At 41.3% G+C, this 19,330-nt stretch overlaps 1 protein-coding gene across 4 annotated transcripts in view; it reads left to right on the forward strand.

Annotated features, from left to right (window-relative positions):
* Window positions 1-19,330, forward strand: part of NT5C2 (5'-nucleotidase, cytosolic II) — a 60,305-nt gene that overhangs the window by 12,024 nt on the left and 28,951 nt on the right. For 3 of the 4 annotated variants that reach the window (XM_071564354.1, XM_071564356.1, XM_071564355.1), the window contains exons 2-3: window positions 6,500-6,620; window positions 17,610-17,683. In XM_071564354.1, the coding sequence (XP_071420455.1) occupies window positions 6,520-6,620; window positions 17,610-17,683 (175 nt within the window). In that variant the 5' untranslated portion in view covers window positions 6,500-6,519. Of the gene's footprint in view, window positions 1-6,499; window positions 6,621-10,256; window positions 10,323-17,609; window positions 17,684-19,330 lie in introns of those variants that run through there. The other variant, XM_071564357.1, reaches the window with a different exon arrangement.

Genomic DNA, 19,330 nt, shown 5'->3' on the forward strand with positions numbered 1-19,330 from the left:
AAGAAATATTGAGAAGCACGAGCTATATGGAAGGTAAAAAATATGCTGATTAGCTCACTGGAGGTTCTGTGGTTCCTGTTTCAAGGTAGTAAACTCACAGGTGGATGAGGAGAATGGATGGTCTTATGGTACTCAGGGAGGGTCAGGTTTGAGGTTTGCCCCTCACAGAGTTGCACTGCAGATTTCATAGTTTTCCAGATTCCATTCTAACCATCCATAAAATTGATGATAATGAAATAGTATTTAAAATATTTTAAACAACTAGTGCTTCTTGGAATTCCTGAATGAATAGAACTCCTTGGATAGAAATAGATGGTCATCCAAAGAAACTCCAAATATATATATATATGTGGGGGTGGTGGTGTTTAGTGCATCTAATGCATTTGGGTCCTGGAGTATTGCTGGAGCTCTGGGGACTGCAGAGCCACTCCATGGGTATGGCTGTCAGTAGAAATAGTCTAATTTAAAAAATCCATGTAAAATAAGCAGGGATTTGTTAAATATATTTTACAACATATTTGATATATAAATGTTACTTTAGCGTCTGGCTTTATGACAGAGCTAAAATTCAGCCTGAAAGTAAATCAAATCCTATAATAAATTACGTGAGTTGAGTAGCATTCTCCTTTCTTATATCTTCCCTATTCAGAAATAGCCCATGAGTTACCATTGACTGTCAGTCAGACCATAGTTTAATGAATGTATTACTGAGAATGCTTTACCAATTTTACCAAAAGCAGCTTCAACGATGTAAGCACTGTGGTGGTGTCTGTCCAAGAGCAACTGCTACCCCCTTTCCTGCAGGAAGACCCAAAGCCAGTGGCAGAGATTACAAGCTTGGAGCTGGGAGGGTTAGTATAATCCATGGTGCAAGGAGAGTGTTAGCAATCCAATGGAATCCAGTGGATCTTTGTACACTGCAAGTAGGATCTACTTAACAGCTTCTTAACAGCTGATCTCTACCTCACTAATGCCCTGTTATCGATATACAGAATTATCCTGCCTAAACCCAACCTCAAGTATTAATTACCATGAGCTGAGAGTACACTTTGAAGTGGCTCTTGTAAGTAATTTAATATTCTAATAGGAAGAACATGTTTTGTCCTTCCTGCCATCATGAACCTGAAGCCTTGCTGTTGGAGAGGTGGCCACCCAGAAGTGGAAGATCTTCAAGTAAAGAACTTAACTTAAGCACAAAGAGGGGGAAAAAAGTCAGTTTTCTGGTTTAGGTAATTTACAAGCTTCATTGCTTGTATCTCAAGTACTTTTCCAGAAGCATCACTAATTGAAAACACCTTTTGGAAACAGTTTGCTTTTGGCTATCAAGCAAACGTGTTGGCAGTAAAAGACAAGAGTGGTTTGAATTGTCATCCCAGGGCTGTGGGGATGAGGGAAGGAGCTGTGTGAACTAATGGAGCTGGTGTCTAAGGCTGCAATTCAGAATAAAATGGGAGAGTCTTTGGGCATCCATGCAATCCCTGCGGCTTGGAGCCAGGCAGGAGGCTGCTTCTTTGCGGCTTTTGTCACGCCGTAAGTACAGGCTGACCTCTCTATGTCTGCCAGTTGATGCTCAGTATTGAAGCTTGAATTCATGTAAAAGTATACTGTGCTAGGAGCATGCAGAGTATCTCTGGGATTCATGCTGACAGCACTAAGAACTCAGACTGATTTTTAGCACAGAGACTGAGGAATTAGGGCTTCTCCATTTGATTCTCACTTGCTCTTGGTTATTACCTTCTCTGTGCCTTGCTATCCTTTGCTGACAAAATGGAGACAGCCCTTTTGCTGCCCCTACGTGTATGACGTGAACGAGAGTTTGCGACATGTGCTGGGATCACAGGTGTAAGAACAGCACTTCTGGTGAGAGCAGGAGCCTGCCCAGCCCCTACTCACCACAACAGTGGGAGATGCCATTGAGGGGGGTGGCACAGTCCTGGCCACTTTCTGCTGTCCATCCCAGGGTGTCAGATGCTCCAGAGGATCAGAGTGTGTGGTGCTAACTTGAGTGCATTTCACCTCCTCCAATGCTGGCTGTCCCAAGTAACTAGCCTAAACAAGGTGCAAACTGCCTCCTGCCCTCAGTTGAGGGAGTGGATGTGCCTGGAAAGTGAGTCACTCGCTTTTCTTAATCACCCTTACATGGGCAGTCCTCTCAGCTGCAGAAAAGGTCGCTTTTCCCCTCCTCTGCCCTATCTGTGAGGCTGTGCCATGACCCGGACCAGAAATTCAACTTGAGTGTTGAACAAGTCAACCCTAATCCTGCTCGCTTTGCTTTTGCCTGTCCTCAGGATTTTAGAATGGTTGGCTCCTCACTTGCTGAGAGCCCACAAAGCCATGTGAGATGGAGCGATGTTGCAGGAGGGAGCCAGGAACTGCTCTAGGCTTGGCAAGGGCACCACAAGTCTTGTCTGCACACCCACAGCCTCTGACTAGACACAAAGCTTTTAAGTAGCTAATGCTGGGTGTGATGATTTTCTCTCTATTCACCTTCCACTGTGCACGTACATGTGTGGGTTGTGCTGCCAAGGTATTCATGATTCTTGAAGCAGAACGTGTGAGAAGAGGCAGATGTGTATGGTGAATCAGTGTGAGTACTCTATAGCCTTGGGATTGGTTAGTGATGCCTTTGCTTTCTGCTATATGAGCTCTCAGAGAATACCCTGGAAAAAGTGGGATTCTCACCGCTATTTTGTTCATCTCTACATTTTAGTGTGTATGCCTCTGATTTGACATTGCATCATCAAAGTGACAAGATGAACTCAGAAAAAAATAGAGGCAGTGGTGCAGAAATCTCTATTTGTTGACCAAAAAATACAAGAAAAGTAATAGTATAACTTGAAGGGAAGTGCTTCTGAATATGTTATTTAATTTGTATGAGTAGTTAAAAAATACATTATGGATAATACTTGAAATCAGGCAAAATCTGACAAAATAATGGCATGGACTTATTTCAAAGTATATGATAAAAATGCCATGTTCTTTCAGACCAAAGCACATGTGCTGGATAGCAGCTCTGTATCAAAGCTTTGCATCTGAGATTTTAAATACCTTTTCAGAATACCATAATGTATCATAAATGATATCAGATGCTTAATTAAGACAACATGAGCAAGGAGCATGTTTGCAATAAATTATGGGGAGATGTTCTGACACGCTTTATCTATGTAAAGATTTCTATTTTTATGTGAAGCTATTTACAGATTATTGATTTCAAAAATAGATTTGTAACTAAAGAAAGGTGCATCATATTTCAGTTGCTTGGAGTTGAAAATCTTGCCTGGCTGGTTGCCTGCTCTCTTAGATGTTTATTCCAGTAGCTTACAAGTGTGTGGAGTGATTCTGTCCTTCTTATTTTTCTCTCTCTATTTGGAAGAAGGAATTTGTATTCAGGGACCAGGTCCCATGTCTCTTACCCATGCAAGTAGGCTGATTTTTATGTCTTTAAAGCACAGAACAATTGCATTGAAGTCCCTGAGGCTTTTTTGCTCAAGACTTTTGAGTGGGGAAGATCCCTTGAAATATCTTCTGTCAGTTGTTACTGTTTAGTTTCAGAGGGTTGAGCTGTTGTGACAGTCAGTGCAGCCTGCTAAGCTCTAAGTGTGCCTTTCAGTATGTGTAATAGAAAACTTCAGCATAAGATTGTTTTACTGTGTGAACATTAAAAGAAAGATTTTACTTAATCAGGGCAAAACATCTTTATTAGAGCAACTTACAGAATTTGAAAACCTATGCAAGCTTATGTACCCAGAAGCTTGTCTATTTTTTCCAGCCATACCAGTTGGTCTAGTAAAAGACACTGTGTCTGTCTACAAACCTTGTCCTGCCTATGAACTCTGTTCATCACAGCAGCAGAAGAATACTGCTGGGTCATTAAAATAATTCAGGTTCTCCTTGCTTAATTATGAAAACTCATATTTTTGTGGTTTCCTCAAGTCTCAGCTTTTTGAATCCCAGCACACTCAAAATGATGCTGTCTGGTCTCTCCTACTGTAGAAGAGGGTTTTGTCACATAGCTGCTCAAACTGCTTCACCGATTCCCCAATTTGGAAAGAATATAAAGGTAGCCTGAGAAAATTCTTCTGCCATCTGGATTTTAGGGTATTTTGTAGGGTATTATTGATATATACTATCAGATGTCTGGCATGCATGGCCACTGGAAACAATCCTATTCTAGTACCTGTGTCAGCATCTGGCGTGGTGTGATGGTGATAGGAAGCAGATGAAATGGGAAAAAGAGGGTGGCAGAATGGAAAGTCTCTGGCTTTGGCTGTGTAAGTCTTTGAATCTTGCCGTGTGTCTGGCTGGGTGTAGCCCTTCTAAATGGCAGGAAACTTGGATGTGAACTTGTTACAGCTGGAAGATGTAGACCCAAAGCTGCCTAAGAGTCCTAGGACCATCCATGCAACAGGATTTTTTGGAGCTATTTAATGTGCCCTTTTAGAGGCCCTGAATGTATACGTGTCTTGAATCCGGGTCTGTAGTTCTAGGCTACTCTCTTTAAAGCAGACCAAGGTGGTGATGATCTGGACCATCTTGAAATGTCCATGGGCACAGTCTTGGAGGACCTGTTCTGTAGCTAGCAGTCCTGAGTCTCACCAAATCTTTGCTGCATGTCTCAGCTGCAGCCCTGGTGTCTGTCACCCTTGCAGCAGGGACACTGCTCCTCTCCCAGGGACTGCAGCCCTTGCTGCCCTGAGGAGCCTTGCTGTAGGCAGTGCCCTGCCTTCCAAGTGCAGTGGGAACAGGTTGATGCTCGAGGGTTGTTCAGTTCTGTGCCCTGTGCTGCCTTCCCTCTACCTTTGGGCACAGCTTAAATAGCTGGTAATTACTTGTAAGCCCTTGGTGGCTGGTGCTGGGGCTATTTTAGAAGCTGGTTCTCCCTGCATGCCCTGTTGTGGAACTTGCGGCTGGCTGGGATGGCCCATTGCCCTCTCGCTGTGGTGACCTCCTCTCCTGGGTGTGTTGCAGGGAATTCAGCAATGGCTCTCAGCAATGGCATGCAGTCCCATGGGCTGCCTGCCAGGGCCTAAATTTGGTGACCTTTAGGATGTGGCAGAAGACGCATTTGTAAACCTTTGTTACAGTAACTGGGAGACAAGTAGAGAATGCCAGAGTAGGAGACACGTATTTTTTACACAAGCTGTTTGCTGTCTGTTTGATTTTTGTGACCAGCAACTAGTAGGTGAACAGACTAAGAAAAGTGTGACAATTGCAACTGTTGCTCTGTAATAAAATTTAAAATGAAAAAATTACACAGATTTCCTTGAGGACTGTGAGCATGCGTGTGACACTGAGAGTGCTGTGATGTCTAGTGCTGGTTTGGACACTTCCTCTGCTCTCTACTTTGCTGGAATGATCTAGTTTCCCTTCTGTAAAATGAGCGCAGTCATATTTTAAAGGTGTCCAGAAGTGGTTGCTGTATCATTACCCATGTAGTTTGTGGGTGGTTTTGTTTCTTCTAAGGAAGGGCAAACAAGCCAAGGCCTGCAGTCCAGCAGTTGTGGGGGTTACACAAGAATGTGGTTTCATGTTATACCTAATTTGGTATCACTGTGGGTTGTGTCTCCCACCCAGTTCCCCACACCAGTTCTAATGACAGCGTTGCTGAGCTGGGGTCAGCCCACCAGTGGAGAACTACCCAGTGTTTGCTCTCCTTTTGTAGGTTGGTTTTGGTGTGCAGGGACTTGGACTGTTGAACTGAACTGACTCACAGTGGGGCTGCTTCACCACCCCACCTGGTGCCAGGGAATGCAGCAGGACATGGGTCTGGCTGGAGGAGCAGGCAAGCAGGATGTCCCCAGTGTGCTAAAAACAAAACTGGGAAAGGTACTCCTGTTTCCTCACTGCAGGGCCTTCCTTATGAGAGGGACTGCTGGAGGTTTGGTTGTGAGAAGGGGTGCTGGTGTTTGTGAAGATCTGCTGGTGAATATTTGCATCGATCATGTTACAGGTTTGTCCTGTCTGAATGTGTCTGACCTACAGAGGACAAAGGATCATCTTTCCACTTTCTTTCCAATTGTTTCTGCTAATTTAGCATCAGTTTGAAACTTTGTCTTTGCTTAGAGATCAAATGGCCAGAGACAAGGCTCTTTGTTTTCACTCCCTGGTAAAAGTGACAAGGTCAGTCCCTGTGGGGTTTGTAGAGTTTACCCTTCCGAACTTACCTTGTGTATGAAGGGTGTGTTTTCCATCAGCTACAGCTAATGCATATTGGTGACTCTAGGGTCAAAAAGTACCTCTTTTCAACAATGAAAACAAGGTCTCTGTTTCAAAATGCGTTTTCACCACAATGGATAGGAATGTCTTTGCAGTTCTGGCCATATGGAAAAGCCTTCCCAGCTCTCTGTTTTAACATCTCACTTGACCTGCAAACTCAGATTATTTCACCGGGTACTTTGCAAGACTTCCTGAGTGTCACTGCATCTCTTCATACCAGGAAACAGACAACTTTCTGGTGAACCAAACCTTGAACTTAAGCAAGCTTTTCTGCTTCTTTCAGAAATAAATAAGCATTTGAAGATGACGACCTCATGGAGTGACCGACTCCAGAATGCAGCAGATCTCCCTGCAAACATGGATGGGCATGCTCTGAAAAAGTACCGCCGGGAAGCCTATCACCGGTAAGTCATCCCTCTAACTCCAAAACCAAGCATAAACCCCACATTTGTTGGGTTTTGCTTGTTGGTAAAACAGAAAAGTTGTTCCCACTTCCCTTACAGAAGGGATGGTAAAAGGAAGCTTAGAAGTTGACACAGTATTGGCCTACAGGAATTTGCAAACAGTCGAGTTGATGTACGTGTACTAGAGTGAGTGAGGATGTGCTTTCTTAATGCAGCTGAAAGATGAATCAAAGTTAGATTTGGGGATTGAAGATTTTAAGTCAACAAATACTCAGTGGCAGAAGTTTTATAGTGCAGCGCACACTGGTAGAGCAGATCTTTAGACACTGGAATGCACAAATACAAATAAGGAGGAAATCAAGTAGGATCAGAAAATGTTAGAGAATTACAGCTGGTATGATAATTGTGTGACCACAGGAGCGTGTTGGAGCACTAGGCAAGATCTTGGCCTTCTTTTCAGTGGTAGGTGTGCCTAAAACCATCTTTGCTGTAAAACAATTACAATAAATAGAGTACAGAATAAAAGGAATGTTATCACTCTAATTTTATAGTTTGGGAATCAAAGTGCTGTCACTAGATTGTTTTTAAGATCACACTGGATGGTTGGTTGAGCCACAAATTTAGTCTTAACATTCAGTGTTCCCCGCATAGAGTTTAAAAAATGGATGAAGTCTGTATCCTTATCAGATGTGTGGACTGTTACACAGTTAAAACCAGTAGCATCTAGTAATTGTCAGTATTCTGTTTGTGGGAGGTATATCTTCAAAGTTTAACTTGGTCAATTTGAGAAGTCATGCAGTGTGATGATCAGAGGATACTCAGCAGGAGCTGGGGAGATGAATGTCTGAAGTAGAAACAGAAAAAGAAGTCAAGCTTCTTAACCTCATGCTTAAATGCCATGTTGCATTTGTGATTCACATGGGTAGTATTTCTGAGGAAGTGTTTTGGAAGTGTGAGATATCTTTCGATTCTCCAAATGGAATCTAATTTGAGAAAAACGCCTTGGTGCATCATATGATAGGCCAGGTTGTGCAAGTTGCAATATCTGGGACTAAGTAATAGATCCTGTGAAGTGTTTCCAAAGCTTTCCAATTTCTGATGAATGTGTTTGGGAACATGTCTTAGGTGGTAGCATTATTTGCATCTCTCTGTCAGCTGGTTTGTCAAATATGGAAACATTTAATGAACGTACCTATATATAGCATGTAAAAAGAGAGGGATTTTATACCATGCCCTGGCAAAAAATCTTCACCTCGTTGCAGTCATTGACAAGTTTACCTTTGTGTCATAATTTTACCTACAACTTCAGCTGTGTTGCTCCTGAGTCAGACTGATGGAAGTTAAGTCAGAGTAATGCCTGTATTTTTTTCTAAATATTTCCTTAACATTTGTTATGGTGAGGTGCTGTCAGTCTGTTAAGTGTTGTGCAAGATCTAAAGGAAGCAGTACTTGTCTTTTAAGAACTCACACATTCAAGTCCTCATCATGTTTACCCTTATTTGTGTAAGAAATCTTTACTTTCAGAAAAAAATTCTTTATGGAAGATGAGAGTACACTCATATAAAGGAGGGTTGTCCACTGGGAGCTGGGATCTAGTAGTCCAAAATTCGTCTGTGGTAAAGTTTAAGTACCCCTTTTTAGAATCTAGAAATGTCTTATTCAAAACATACTGTGCAGAAATGTTGCAAGCAGTTCAGATTTTCATGGAAAGCACAACATTGGAAATACATTAAAGGGAGGCACATTTTTGTTTTGGAATTACTATCCTCTTTCAAAGAGAGAGAGAGAGGGAGGGAATAGGAGAGAATGAGAGAACCTGATGCCAAGACTGTAGTATAAATCTGTTCTATTAATGGCTTTGGTGTACCAGTTTCATGGGAGTTATTTTGATAATCCAGTATTGTAAGAATCTGAAACAACCTCATTCCAGAGGCAGTGTTGTCAGATTTCTATTTCTGGCCTTTTTCATGGCCTTAGTGTTAACAGATATGATGTTACTTAAAAAACTGCAAACTTAACATGATAGAGTAGAACCGAAGTTATTTTCCCTTGGTGTTCGATATTATATTTTTTTGTGTTTTATTAATGGTTCAGATAGAATATGTGTGCTGGTCACAGCCATGAGTTCTAGTATGTACATTTGTTTCATTGAGGTCCAGGTATGCTCTGACTCGTGGATATTGCTGAAGCACTGTAAATTTTATTAAAAAAAGAATTAGAAAAGACAAAGCATTAATTTTCTTTTTCTTCTTTTCTTCTCTTTGTTTTTTGTTCAGCCTTTTTTTTTCTGTCTCTCTTCTTACTCCAGAAGCTAAAGAAAAAAAAAACCATGAATCTGAAGTGTCTTAGAAGCAAAACCAATAAAAACATTGAATTTAAAACTATTACTTTTTTTTACCTTGAAGCTGGTCACAGTAATTTTGTAAGCCCAGTCTGGAAGGCTGGAGGAGCTTGGCAGCTGCCTCACATCTGCAGATGAGCAAAACTGGGACTTGCTTTTGCTACCAGTGTTGGAAGCCCAGTTAGGCTCAAAGTCATTCACTGGGATTTTCTAAATGCTGCTAGCAGTGCTTAGTTTTCAGAAGTGTGACATTTAAAAAGCTTGTTTCACTTTTTGTTTGCTTTGTGCTTACTTAAATACCCAGACCAATTAATTTAACTTCCTGGTTCTCATGAAGTACCCCAGATTTGGTATGCTTGAATTGTAAATGTTGGAGCAGATAAAATAAGGGGAAAAGTTTCCAAAAGCAGAAGAGTTTACCTTAAAAAAATAAAAAAAGTTCTCATGGCCATGAAATTTTAAAATACTTTTTAAAAATTAGCTCTCAAGATGCCACTATAATAGTCATATTTTACTGTGGTCATTTGTACTTGGAATGTGTTTTTTTCAGGTGTTGCACTTCGTATTGTATCATAATTGATGGATGGATGGATGTTCAACATATAATATTGTTGGCAGAAATCCCAGCTGAGACTGGTTTGACTGGTGCAGTGCATACTGACTCACAGTATAATGGCTGTATCATAATCATATCTGAATGCCATAGGCAAGAATGTTCAAAATTGAATATTTATAGCTGTAAAATCAGAAGAATCCTCTGGGGAGGAGAAGTCGTGGGGTTTTATCTTCAGGGTGTTTCTGATGACTTTAACAAAGGCCTTTGGTGAGCTGGTGTTGCTGTCAGCCCCAGACCTCATTATACAACATTGCTGGCACCTGTTGGAGGTGAGGTCTGAAGAGGAATTAATATACAAGCTGCATGTTACTCATTCTCTAGTAGAGGTCACTGGTAAGAGGATACTGCATTGCTGGGCTGTTGGCAACATACATTTTAATTCGGAAATAAAAGGGATGTGCATCCCCTAGGAGGCTTTTCCTTGGTGTGTGTGGTTGTGAGCACCTCCCTGTGTGCTGCTTGTTGACTTTCCCGGGTAGAGGATAATCACTGGATCATTTGTTCTGGAGGAGCACTGTCATTTAACGTGATTGTAATTAGGCAAGAACTAGGTTGACTCTGAGCCACCAAATTGCCCTAGTGTCTATTTTTTAACTTGGAGTGAGCACTTCTAGGCACCCTCTGGATTATCTCACATAGCTCTTTAGGGTTTAAATAGCAACCACATCTAGTTAAAGCAAATAATGGAAAAAGTTGGTGTTCCATCCACTCTTGTTACTGACAGTTACCAAGATCCAGGAAACAGGTATTTGCACTTATATTTATTTATCTGCGGTTTTGTCTTAACAGGGCAGTAGGGCTGAACTGGCCTTTTTGTAAAACATACAGACTTTGAGATGCTTTTACAGAATAATTGAAAGTAATTTTGCATTCAGAGTAATTTGAGACTTCACATCCTGAACATGGGGTTTCTGTTGTTGTTTTACTTGTTTTCTTTTTTGCTCTCGTGTTTACTGGCTAGTGCAGGGCATGTGGCATCGTGATTCCTAATCCTGGTTCTCCTGCTGCCTGGTGATAGCATATTGAACAAGTTACTTCATCATTTTCCGCTTCAGTTTACTTTCAAAGCGTCTTATGGTGGTGATATGAATTAAGTGATTTTAGCTGTTACTATAAACTGAGATTCTGGATTTTTAAATGCTATATACTTTAATAATGACAAAGCAAAAGAATTCCCAGTTGGTTGTTTTGTTTTCATGGGTTAAAGATGTACTTTATCTTGTTCAAATTTGTAGACTCTGGGCTATTCACTGCTAATCTTGTTTATTCACTTTATTGTTACTGGATCATCAGTGATTGCAAACAGGTGGAAATGTTATATAAACAAGGCTGTGAGTCTTGAAACTGTTCATCTGTTTGGGTGGCTATATATAAAGTCTCTGTAAAATTACCAGTTCATTGAGGTGGCAAATAAGAAAAAAGTCTTTACCAGTATGAAAATGCTGTTTCCATCAGCCACGTTTGGGCAGGCAGTGTGTGGTGTTTCTGTGTAACTGTGGTGGCTCAGTAGGCTCTGCTGGCTGTGGTTTGTCCTCATGTGTCTCATGGGCACCCTCCCTGGACTCGTGTGGTGACATGTGTGTAACAGAGGACAACATGTGGCTCTCTGTGTTTGTTTTCCTTCAGTGCTTTAGACCTTGGAGGAGGGAGAGGGAGTGTTAAGTCTGCAGAATGGGCGAGATTATGAGAAAGCACAGCACTTGCCAAATTAATAATAAAGAAATTACACTGAAAATGTCCCATGATCCCTCGCTTTAATAGTTTAATGGAGCAGACGAGTGTTATTTTGGGATGGAATCCATGTGTGAGCTTTTTGGCACTTTGCTGTTGCCTGGGAAGAAAACCCAAACAATGGAAATAAATGGCCAAGGCTCTCTCTTTCCATCCAATTCCTGCTGAATTTCAGGGGTAAGTGCTCATAGTTGTGTTACTGGATACAGCTTCATCAGACTTTGACATTCCAGTCATTACCCAGCTTTCCAGTTTTATGTGACTATAATTGTGCAAGGACAGTTAGTCTTGTGAAATTGCAGGGCACTGTGTTGGAAATGTTGCTGGAAGTGGATAGGAAATTTTTATGCCCTTTTGTCTCCCCTGTCTGATGTTGTTTCATTCCCCTAAAGTCATCCTGAGCCCAAACACTATCTCTAAATGCAATTACAAATACAATATTCTTCTTTGGTTGAAAAAGGAATAAAATGCAACTCTGAATATCTAGCATTGTGAAAAATAAGTCCAAAATGGTATGATGAATAATAATACATGGAATGGTCAATACCTGCCTAAAGACACAAGACTTAGCAAAGAAATGATTTCACTGGTTTTAAAAATTTAAAGCAGTTTAATTCTTTTCTTCTATAAGACAGCTACCAAGGCATCCAGCACCCAAAGACAAAACATTTTGATAACATGTTAGTGTCTTCTTAAGGTTGTTCACATGATTTGTGCCAGGTAAGTAGGGTCAGTGGGGAAGTTTGCTGCTTTTGGTGGAAGTCCCCTGTAACCAGAACTGTCATGTCTTGTAGTGAGATAACTCCCCAGGCAGACCATATCTAGGGACTAGCAAGTGGTACTGAGAACATCAGCTTGTGAAGAATAGTGGGATGTTTGCTTCACTATTCGTGTTTTAAAGAGGCCATGGGGAACTTGGCTGTGGGAGGCTATTAAAAGCTAATCCATTTAGTTCCCTTTTGTTTCTTTTTAACTCTTCCAGCTTATTAAAAAATGGAAGTTGTCCATAAAGTGAAGATTAACCAAAGTTCCTAAACTCTGAGCAGGCAGGAATCTGAGCCTTCTGGCTAGTTAGTCCCTGTTTTGTGGCTGGCTCAAGCCCAACTGTCCACCACAGTCTTTTAAAACACACATGTAGGTCATGTCTAGCCAGCACCCACTGTATTTGCTGTTCCACTCAGCACTGTTCCAAGTGTCTTTGTATTTATTTGATTTCCAGTGAAGCATACTGCCCTGACAGAAAAAAATACTAATTACTGCAAGGTATTTCTAGAGACATTGGGAAAATTACTATAAAGTGCTCTGTTCCAGAAACCTTGCCTCACGTTCATTTTCATTTTCTCTCTGTGAGGAATTGTGAGCCATGGGCCAAGTTCCTCCTTAATTGTAAAGTTCTGTGCATTTTCTTTATTTTGCTGGTCAAACTACAAGACTATTATACATGCAAATTGCATTCAGGGCACAGAACTCTCCAGATTTTGCACAAATAAAATGAAAACATTTCTCCCTCTCTGTGTTTGCTCCTCTCCAGTGTTACTTGAGAAGAGCTGGGATTTAGGTTCCTGCTTCAGAATTGATTGACAAGAACAGTAACAAAACCAGGATCAGTTCTCTTGTAAAAATATAAAGGACTGTGAATTGCAGTGTTGAGGATATCAGGGCTCTGTGATTCCTGTTATGTGTGCTCAGCAGTTCCTTCCTTGCAATACAACACATTTTTCTCCTACCCAGCACAATTCGTAGAGCTCAAAAAGAAAATAAATACTGTCATCGTGGAGAGCCTTCTGCTGTGGCCAAGCTGCAGTGTTTAATCTTTGAAGAAGAACTCAGGAGGGAGGAAACATGTCCCAAGGTTTCCCTAGAACAGCTCCTCCTCCGGTCCGTTTTTCCCAAGGTGTGGATCTGGGCCAGGCTGAGCCATGCCAAGTCCTGGTGCTGATCCCTCATCCCAGCTGTGCTGTGTGCTGGCTCAGGGACCCCATGGAACTGCAATGTGGTCTCTCAGTTGCCATCCCCCCAAGCACCACACCTTGAGTGGCTCCAGCCACACTGCACAGGGAGTGCAAAATGTAGGAGACTCACAAGAAAAGTCCTCAAAGCAGAAATGGAAAGCTTGGGTTTTCATCAGGAGGAAAGGATGAAGGCAAGAGAAAGGCAGTGTCCTGTTTAAGGAGATGCTTTGGGTGCAGACATTTGTGGAGCTGGATTTAGGCAATACCCACCTCTGCCTCTCAGCACAAGGAATGCAGAGAGTGTTCTCATGCTGTGCCTGCAATTTGTTTTGTCTTACTGCCCAGTGCTGTTAAATTTTTAGATCAGCTTAATTTTTAACTCTAGTGCTCCTAGTTAAAGTGACTGTTTTCTGAATGGAAAAAGCCAAACTCAGGGTGAGGAAAGTGTCCTTTTTTCTGATTCTGGCAAGTGGGAAAATTATTCTAGATCAAAACTTCCTTGCCTAAAAATGTTGGATCATTTTAGTTTCCATTTTAGTATTCTGACATCATCTCTACTGTTTGTCATCCTCTCCTTTCAAGAGCAGAGGAGTTTTCTCTATGGTGATTTGGATTCTTAGGGTCCTTGTCTTGCTTTTGGTTTATAGTCATCAAGAACAACTGTCATTTCTCCATACCGTGAGTCTTCTGAGGAGACAATACATTTTCTTAGCCAGCAGACACAATGTCAGGTTGGATAGGGTTTTGAGTAACCTGATCTGGTGAACAGCGTCGCTGCCTGTGGCAAGGGGGTTGGAATGTGATGATCTTTAAGGTGCTTTCCAACCCAAGCCATTCTGTGATTTGACCAGTATTTTTGTCATCAGGCTGAGTGTACCTTCAATTAGGATTCAGGAACAGCTTTGAAATGGGCTGACTCTGCAGCTTCTGAGAAGCACCTGGCTCTTCCAGAAACTGTCCTGGTGATTTAATCTCAACTTTTTATCTTCAGTTTCTAGGATAATGAAGAGATTTCCTACTTTGAATAAAGCCCCTGAACTAAGCTAGTCAGGTTTCTGGGAGTAAATATTTTTACGTACTTACTTAGTCCCTTGTGCCTGGGGGATCGTCATGCGTGAGAGGTGTCTTTATCAGGATTTAAAGTTGAGGTCCTGAGTGCCTACAAAATACCCCAATATTTGCCTGAACCATCACAAGAGAAGTGAAAATGGTTCCTTTTTTTTTTTTTTCCACTGTCTGGTCTGCTGTTTAATCTGCCGAGGCGTATGCAAGTTTAAATTGATTAAAGTGTTCTCATTTCCTGTCCTGAACATGTTGTGTAATAGCCTTCTTAGCTTTTTTTAATATTTGCTCTGTTTCATTCCCGCACTGGTGAGTGAAGTAATTATGGCATCAGATGAGGCCGCAGGATGCCTTGAAATGTGCCAGGTCCTGAGCACTGCTGGGGTATGATTAGGCCCTGCCATGTGCAGTTTCTAGGTCATAGGCAATATTTACAAACTAATGGAGAAAGAGAGATCCTCACCAGCTGTTACCAAGACGGGGCTGCTATAGTAATTTCTGTGTTTCTGTCGTAAGACTTATTTTGGAACAAAAATATGCTAATAGATGTTGTTTGTATCATTGCATTCAGTAAACAGTTCCAGATCTCCAGTATCAATGTGTGCTGGGATCAGTATGTGCTGGTTTGGTGGTTTTTCAGTCCCAGAGTTCAATTTGTAAATACTACAAAAACAAGCTATGAAAAACTGCCAGAGGCTTAGAGATCTTTCCACGGTTTTTGGTCAGTTTGGTGTCGTCATCATCTAAACTTAGGCAGGCTGGACTGGAAGGGATCTCTTGGGTCACAGCTCCCTCGTTTTTGCCTTTCACAGGCACTGCCGTATTACCCTTTTTATAAGCGCATTCTTCTCTGTCTTAATACTTGTGGGTTTTGTCCTCATTTGGGAAACTTCTCAAATGTTGCAACTCTGGAATGTTCTTCTAAACTTCTTTAAATTTCCTGTCGTATTCCTGTCATGGTCACACAGCCAGAAAACTGTGCTCTGGGGTTAAGCCTAAAGGCAAGAGCAGATCTGGATGCTGCAGGTTGGACAAAAATGTTGCTAGTGTCTCCCAGAGGAATGTTACTCCTTCTTAAAGCTCCACACTCTCAGAACCGAGTTGCACAAACATGAGATCAGAAATTACGTGCTTGAATTAGCTAATAAATAATGCTTCCTGGCAGCAGCAGCACGTAATCGTATTCCTTATACAAAGTATGAGGCTGTGTTTAGTGCTAAATAGCATTTCACATTGGCCTCTTGTAAATCAGAGCTATCTCCGTGTTAAAAGGCAAACATGGATTCAAACTGCAGATAATTTGCTCCACCTACTCAAAAGCCAGCTATTTCAGGAGAGAGTTTTAGTGAATTAAGAGCCCATCTCACATTTCCTCCAAAAGTAATTTCTTTACCAGTTTTCAGTTTTTATCCCATCACTTTATCTTGTTTAGGTAATACATGAATCTATCAGAAAAGAGCGTCGTCTGTAACCTCTGAGGCCCCTTAGTGACAAGCCCATTGTCAAAGGCAGGCACTTTGCCAGGAAACAGTGACTCCCAGAGAGAGTGTGCAAGGTTAGGGGGAAAGTATATTATTGCCAGAGAAACCGTATTCCAAGTGGATTTATGTGGAACAACAACAATATCCAGTGACTGGTTAAATTAGCCACAGATGTGTTCTCTAGAACACTGTCCAAGGAGATACACTGTGCTTTAAGGCTTGGTTCAGACATAATGATCTTCTGAAGTCAAATCAGATCCAAGCAAAATTGCATTGGTACTAGGGAAGCTTTAAAGGAATTCTGTAATATGATTCAGACAAGTAGATGAATCAGACTGCTGCGAACTGAGCAAGGAGCACATCGGTGAGAGATGAGGTAAGAGGACTCGCACTCGAGTGCGAGAGTTCGGTGTTGGCACTTTGCTGTTAAAGTCCAAGCTGTGGTGGATTGACAGGGCAGTGGAACGGGCACGGTTTTGCGGCCACCTGCCCAGAACGTGTGTGCAGGGGAGACTCTCCCTGTGGTTTCTCTCAGCTTTTCAGAACTGCGAGTGTTTGGCTCTGCACTTGCCGTCTCCATTGCTGCCTCGCTGTCCCTGCGCCGCTCCTGCCCGGCACTGCTGCCGAGTGCAGATTATAAGAGGATAATTACTCTGCTGAGGGCAATGCACTTATTAAATATTTGGAGTATTTTCATGTACTGAAATCAGAGTACAAGTGAAGGCTCTGGGACTTTTCTCATACGGGAGAATTTTGTCTTGGCATCACAGCTCAAGCAGTACATGGGATTTCTGTCTGAGATGGGTGTTGAAAAGTGCAGCTTCCCTCCCACAGATGAGTTTTGACTCCCTTTCCTAAAGTTCAGATGAGACAGGCAGTGAAGTCCTGTTGAATTGCAGATCTGCTCTATGGTTTAAACTTCTAGGGAAACATAAGCAGCTTAGTTACTGTGGTAGTTGGAACAGGAAACAAGAAAAGCTTTTGTTGTATTCTCTGACCTATTTTTTTACCATATTATTTACTTGAACTAAATTGAACATGATGTATTCAAATGTTGTCATCTAAAAGGTCCTGGAAGTATTCAGCTTAGATTCTTGCTGCAATAAGCATTAATAGTAAAAGCAGAATTTACCAAATAGCTGTTTTGTTGATGAGTTGCAGAGGAGTTACAAATAAAAAGAAAAATTTTTGCAATAGAAATGGCATATTTTTGTGTACAAATATTTTTCCCATTTGCTCTTTTTTGGGATTTTAGTAAATGTTTTAATTGATTGTTAATTTATTTATTTGTTTGTTTGTAGTTTTGATGCTATTGGTGTAAATGTGGAAACAGACCTGTTTGGGTCTGCTTTGAAGTTCCAGATATGGTTCCAAAGAGGACTCAAATGCAAATTTATTCACAGAAATATTATTTTATTTTCCTTGTTACCTCTTTGTTTTAATCAAGCAAATTACATTGCTTTGCATCCACTGCTTCCAGCTTTGTATCCTTTGAGGTCTGAATTCTGCTTCAGGAGATTTTGCACTTCTATTCTTAGGAATTTTTGCAGGTCACATGCAAAGCCGTGTGTGTGTGTGCATGCATGCGTGTATGTCTTTGGACAGCACACCAATAATTAGAATAACTCTGCAAAGTCATGGCTTTGCTTCAGGAGGACTTATGGCAAAAAATGAGACTTGCCTCTGTTTTCAGGTATATTTCTGGTTTTGACCTACGAGAGCGAGACATCCTGACAGCCAGCAAAGTGTATTTGTTCTAAAATGTGAGTATTTGTACCTATGGTGATATTTTTTCTCTCTTTTCAGGGTCTTTGTAAACAGAAGTTTAGCCATGGAAAAGATAAAGTGCTTTGGTTTTGATATGGATTATACACTTGCTGGTGAGTATCTGCTTAATTTTTTTGATCACTGACTTAGTTTGGAATATTGCCTCTTGCTGAGCAAAACCCAGTTACTATTGGGCTACTCCAGTTAGCAGGTGCTTTTTCTATTAGCAAATATATCTTTCACTATTCATTGCACTTTCATTTTAGGTGTTTCCCTTAAATTTTGGTCACAAGCCATGATATTGTGGTACAGTTTCAAGTGCTTATGGGTGTCAAGGAAACCAAAGCTTTATAAGTCTGATTGCTTCCTTAGTTTCCACAATATTTTCGTAATACCCCTTGTGCATGCTTGGCTTTGAATAACACGGTGATTTCTTTTATCCTTTGTGCACAGAGCAGCCATACCTTTAGCCTGCACATTCTCCTGTATCCTGCAAAGGTCATTTTGGAATAGGTTTTCCTCTTTCCCTCTCCTTGCTTGGCCACATGAGTGACTCATTTTGAGAAGAGGCATGACAGGGGGAGTGCCTTGTGTCAGCTGGACAAGTTAATTTAGAAAGCTTTGCCCATTCTTTATGACAGATAAGGTTTGGGAGATTACATAATTAATTAGTTTTGTAAAATTGTGTGCATGACTTCTCCATCTTTCAGTTTCTCAACAGGCAAGTTCACTGAGACTTTTGATGAGAGGGGATAAATCCACCATTTTAAGCATAGTCAGACTTGCATGATGTTACGTATTTTAGGGAAAGAAGAGATAAAAAGCTTCCTTCCACTTTCCCAGGTTATAGTATCACATAGGCTGTAACTGCATGTCATGTACAATCCTGCCTTCTTTCTCATTACCACTTCCAGGGTTGTGGATAAAAAGTTCTATCACCCTTGATATTTCAATTTAGGATTGTTGTGTATATGAACTGAGAAAATGTGAGGTAAAGTGTCGGGGTCACCTAATAATAGGTTAATGCAGTATGTCAGCTGTGGTCATCTAGTTACATGTACTGAGAAGGAATGAGAGATGAGTAATGTGGCTGGGGACAGTGTGAGGGTCACAGGAGCAGGGGGTCAGAGGCTGAGTGAAGGGCAGGAAGGTTTCCATAGGCTTATGGTTCAACACAAAGCTGCAAAGAGCAGGGTCAGAGACTGTGTCAGGTAATTGCCATTTATATTTAGATCATTTCTTTTAAGTAGCTATCCATGAGGAAGTAGTTACATATAAAAGGTTTGGTTGTGCAACACCTTATTCACACATCTGTTTACAGCTGCTGCCACTTTTTTAAGTCATGAAGTACGTCCTTGTTAGTCTGTGCTGGGTAGGACTGCGGCACTCGCTTTCAGTTTGTGTTTCCCAGCTGTAACAGCCTTGTAACAGTGCCTTTGAGGACTGCATGAAAAATAGTTGTAGAGAATCAATACTTACGAAAAAAAGTAAAAAAAGGTTGTGAATTTCACTTCAGTAACAGAAAAACAACTTTGGTGCCTTTTGCAAACTGATGGCACTTCCCAAGGATTCAGGTGGTCCCAGTGGGGCTGGTGTGGAGCGTGAAGTGTGTGCTTTCATCCTGACAGGAGAGCTTCAGCACTGTCCTCACTTACCCAGCTGTTCATTTTACTGAAATGGTGCTTGTTCCTGTAAACACAGAGCAAATGTGTTGTTATCCACAGAACGATGCTTGGTTTGGTGAAGGGAAAAAATGTGAA

Source organism: Pithys albifrons, chromosome 9 (assembly GCF_047495875.1).
Source record: "Pithys albifrons albifrons isolate INPA30051 chromosome 9, PitAlb_v1, whole genome shotgun sequence".
NCBI lineage: Eukaryota > Metazoa > Chordata > Aves > Passeriformes > Thamnophilidae > Pithys > Pithys albifrons.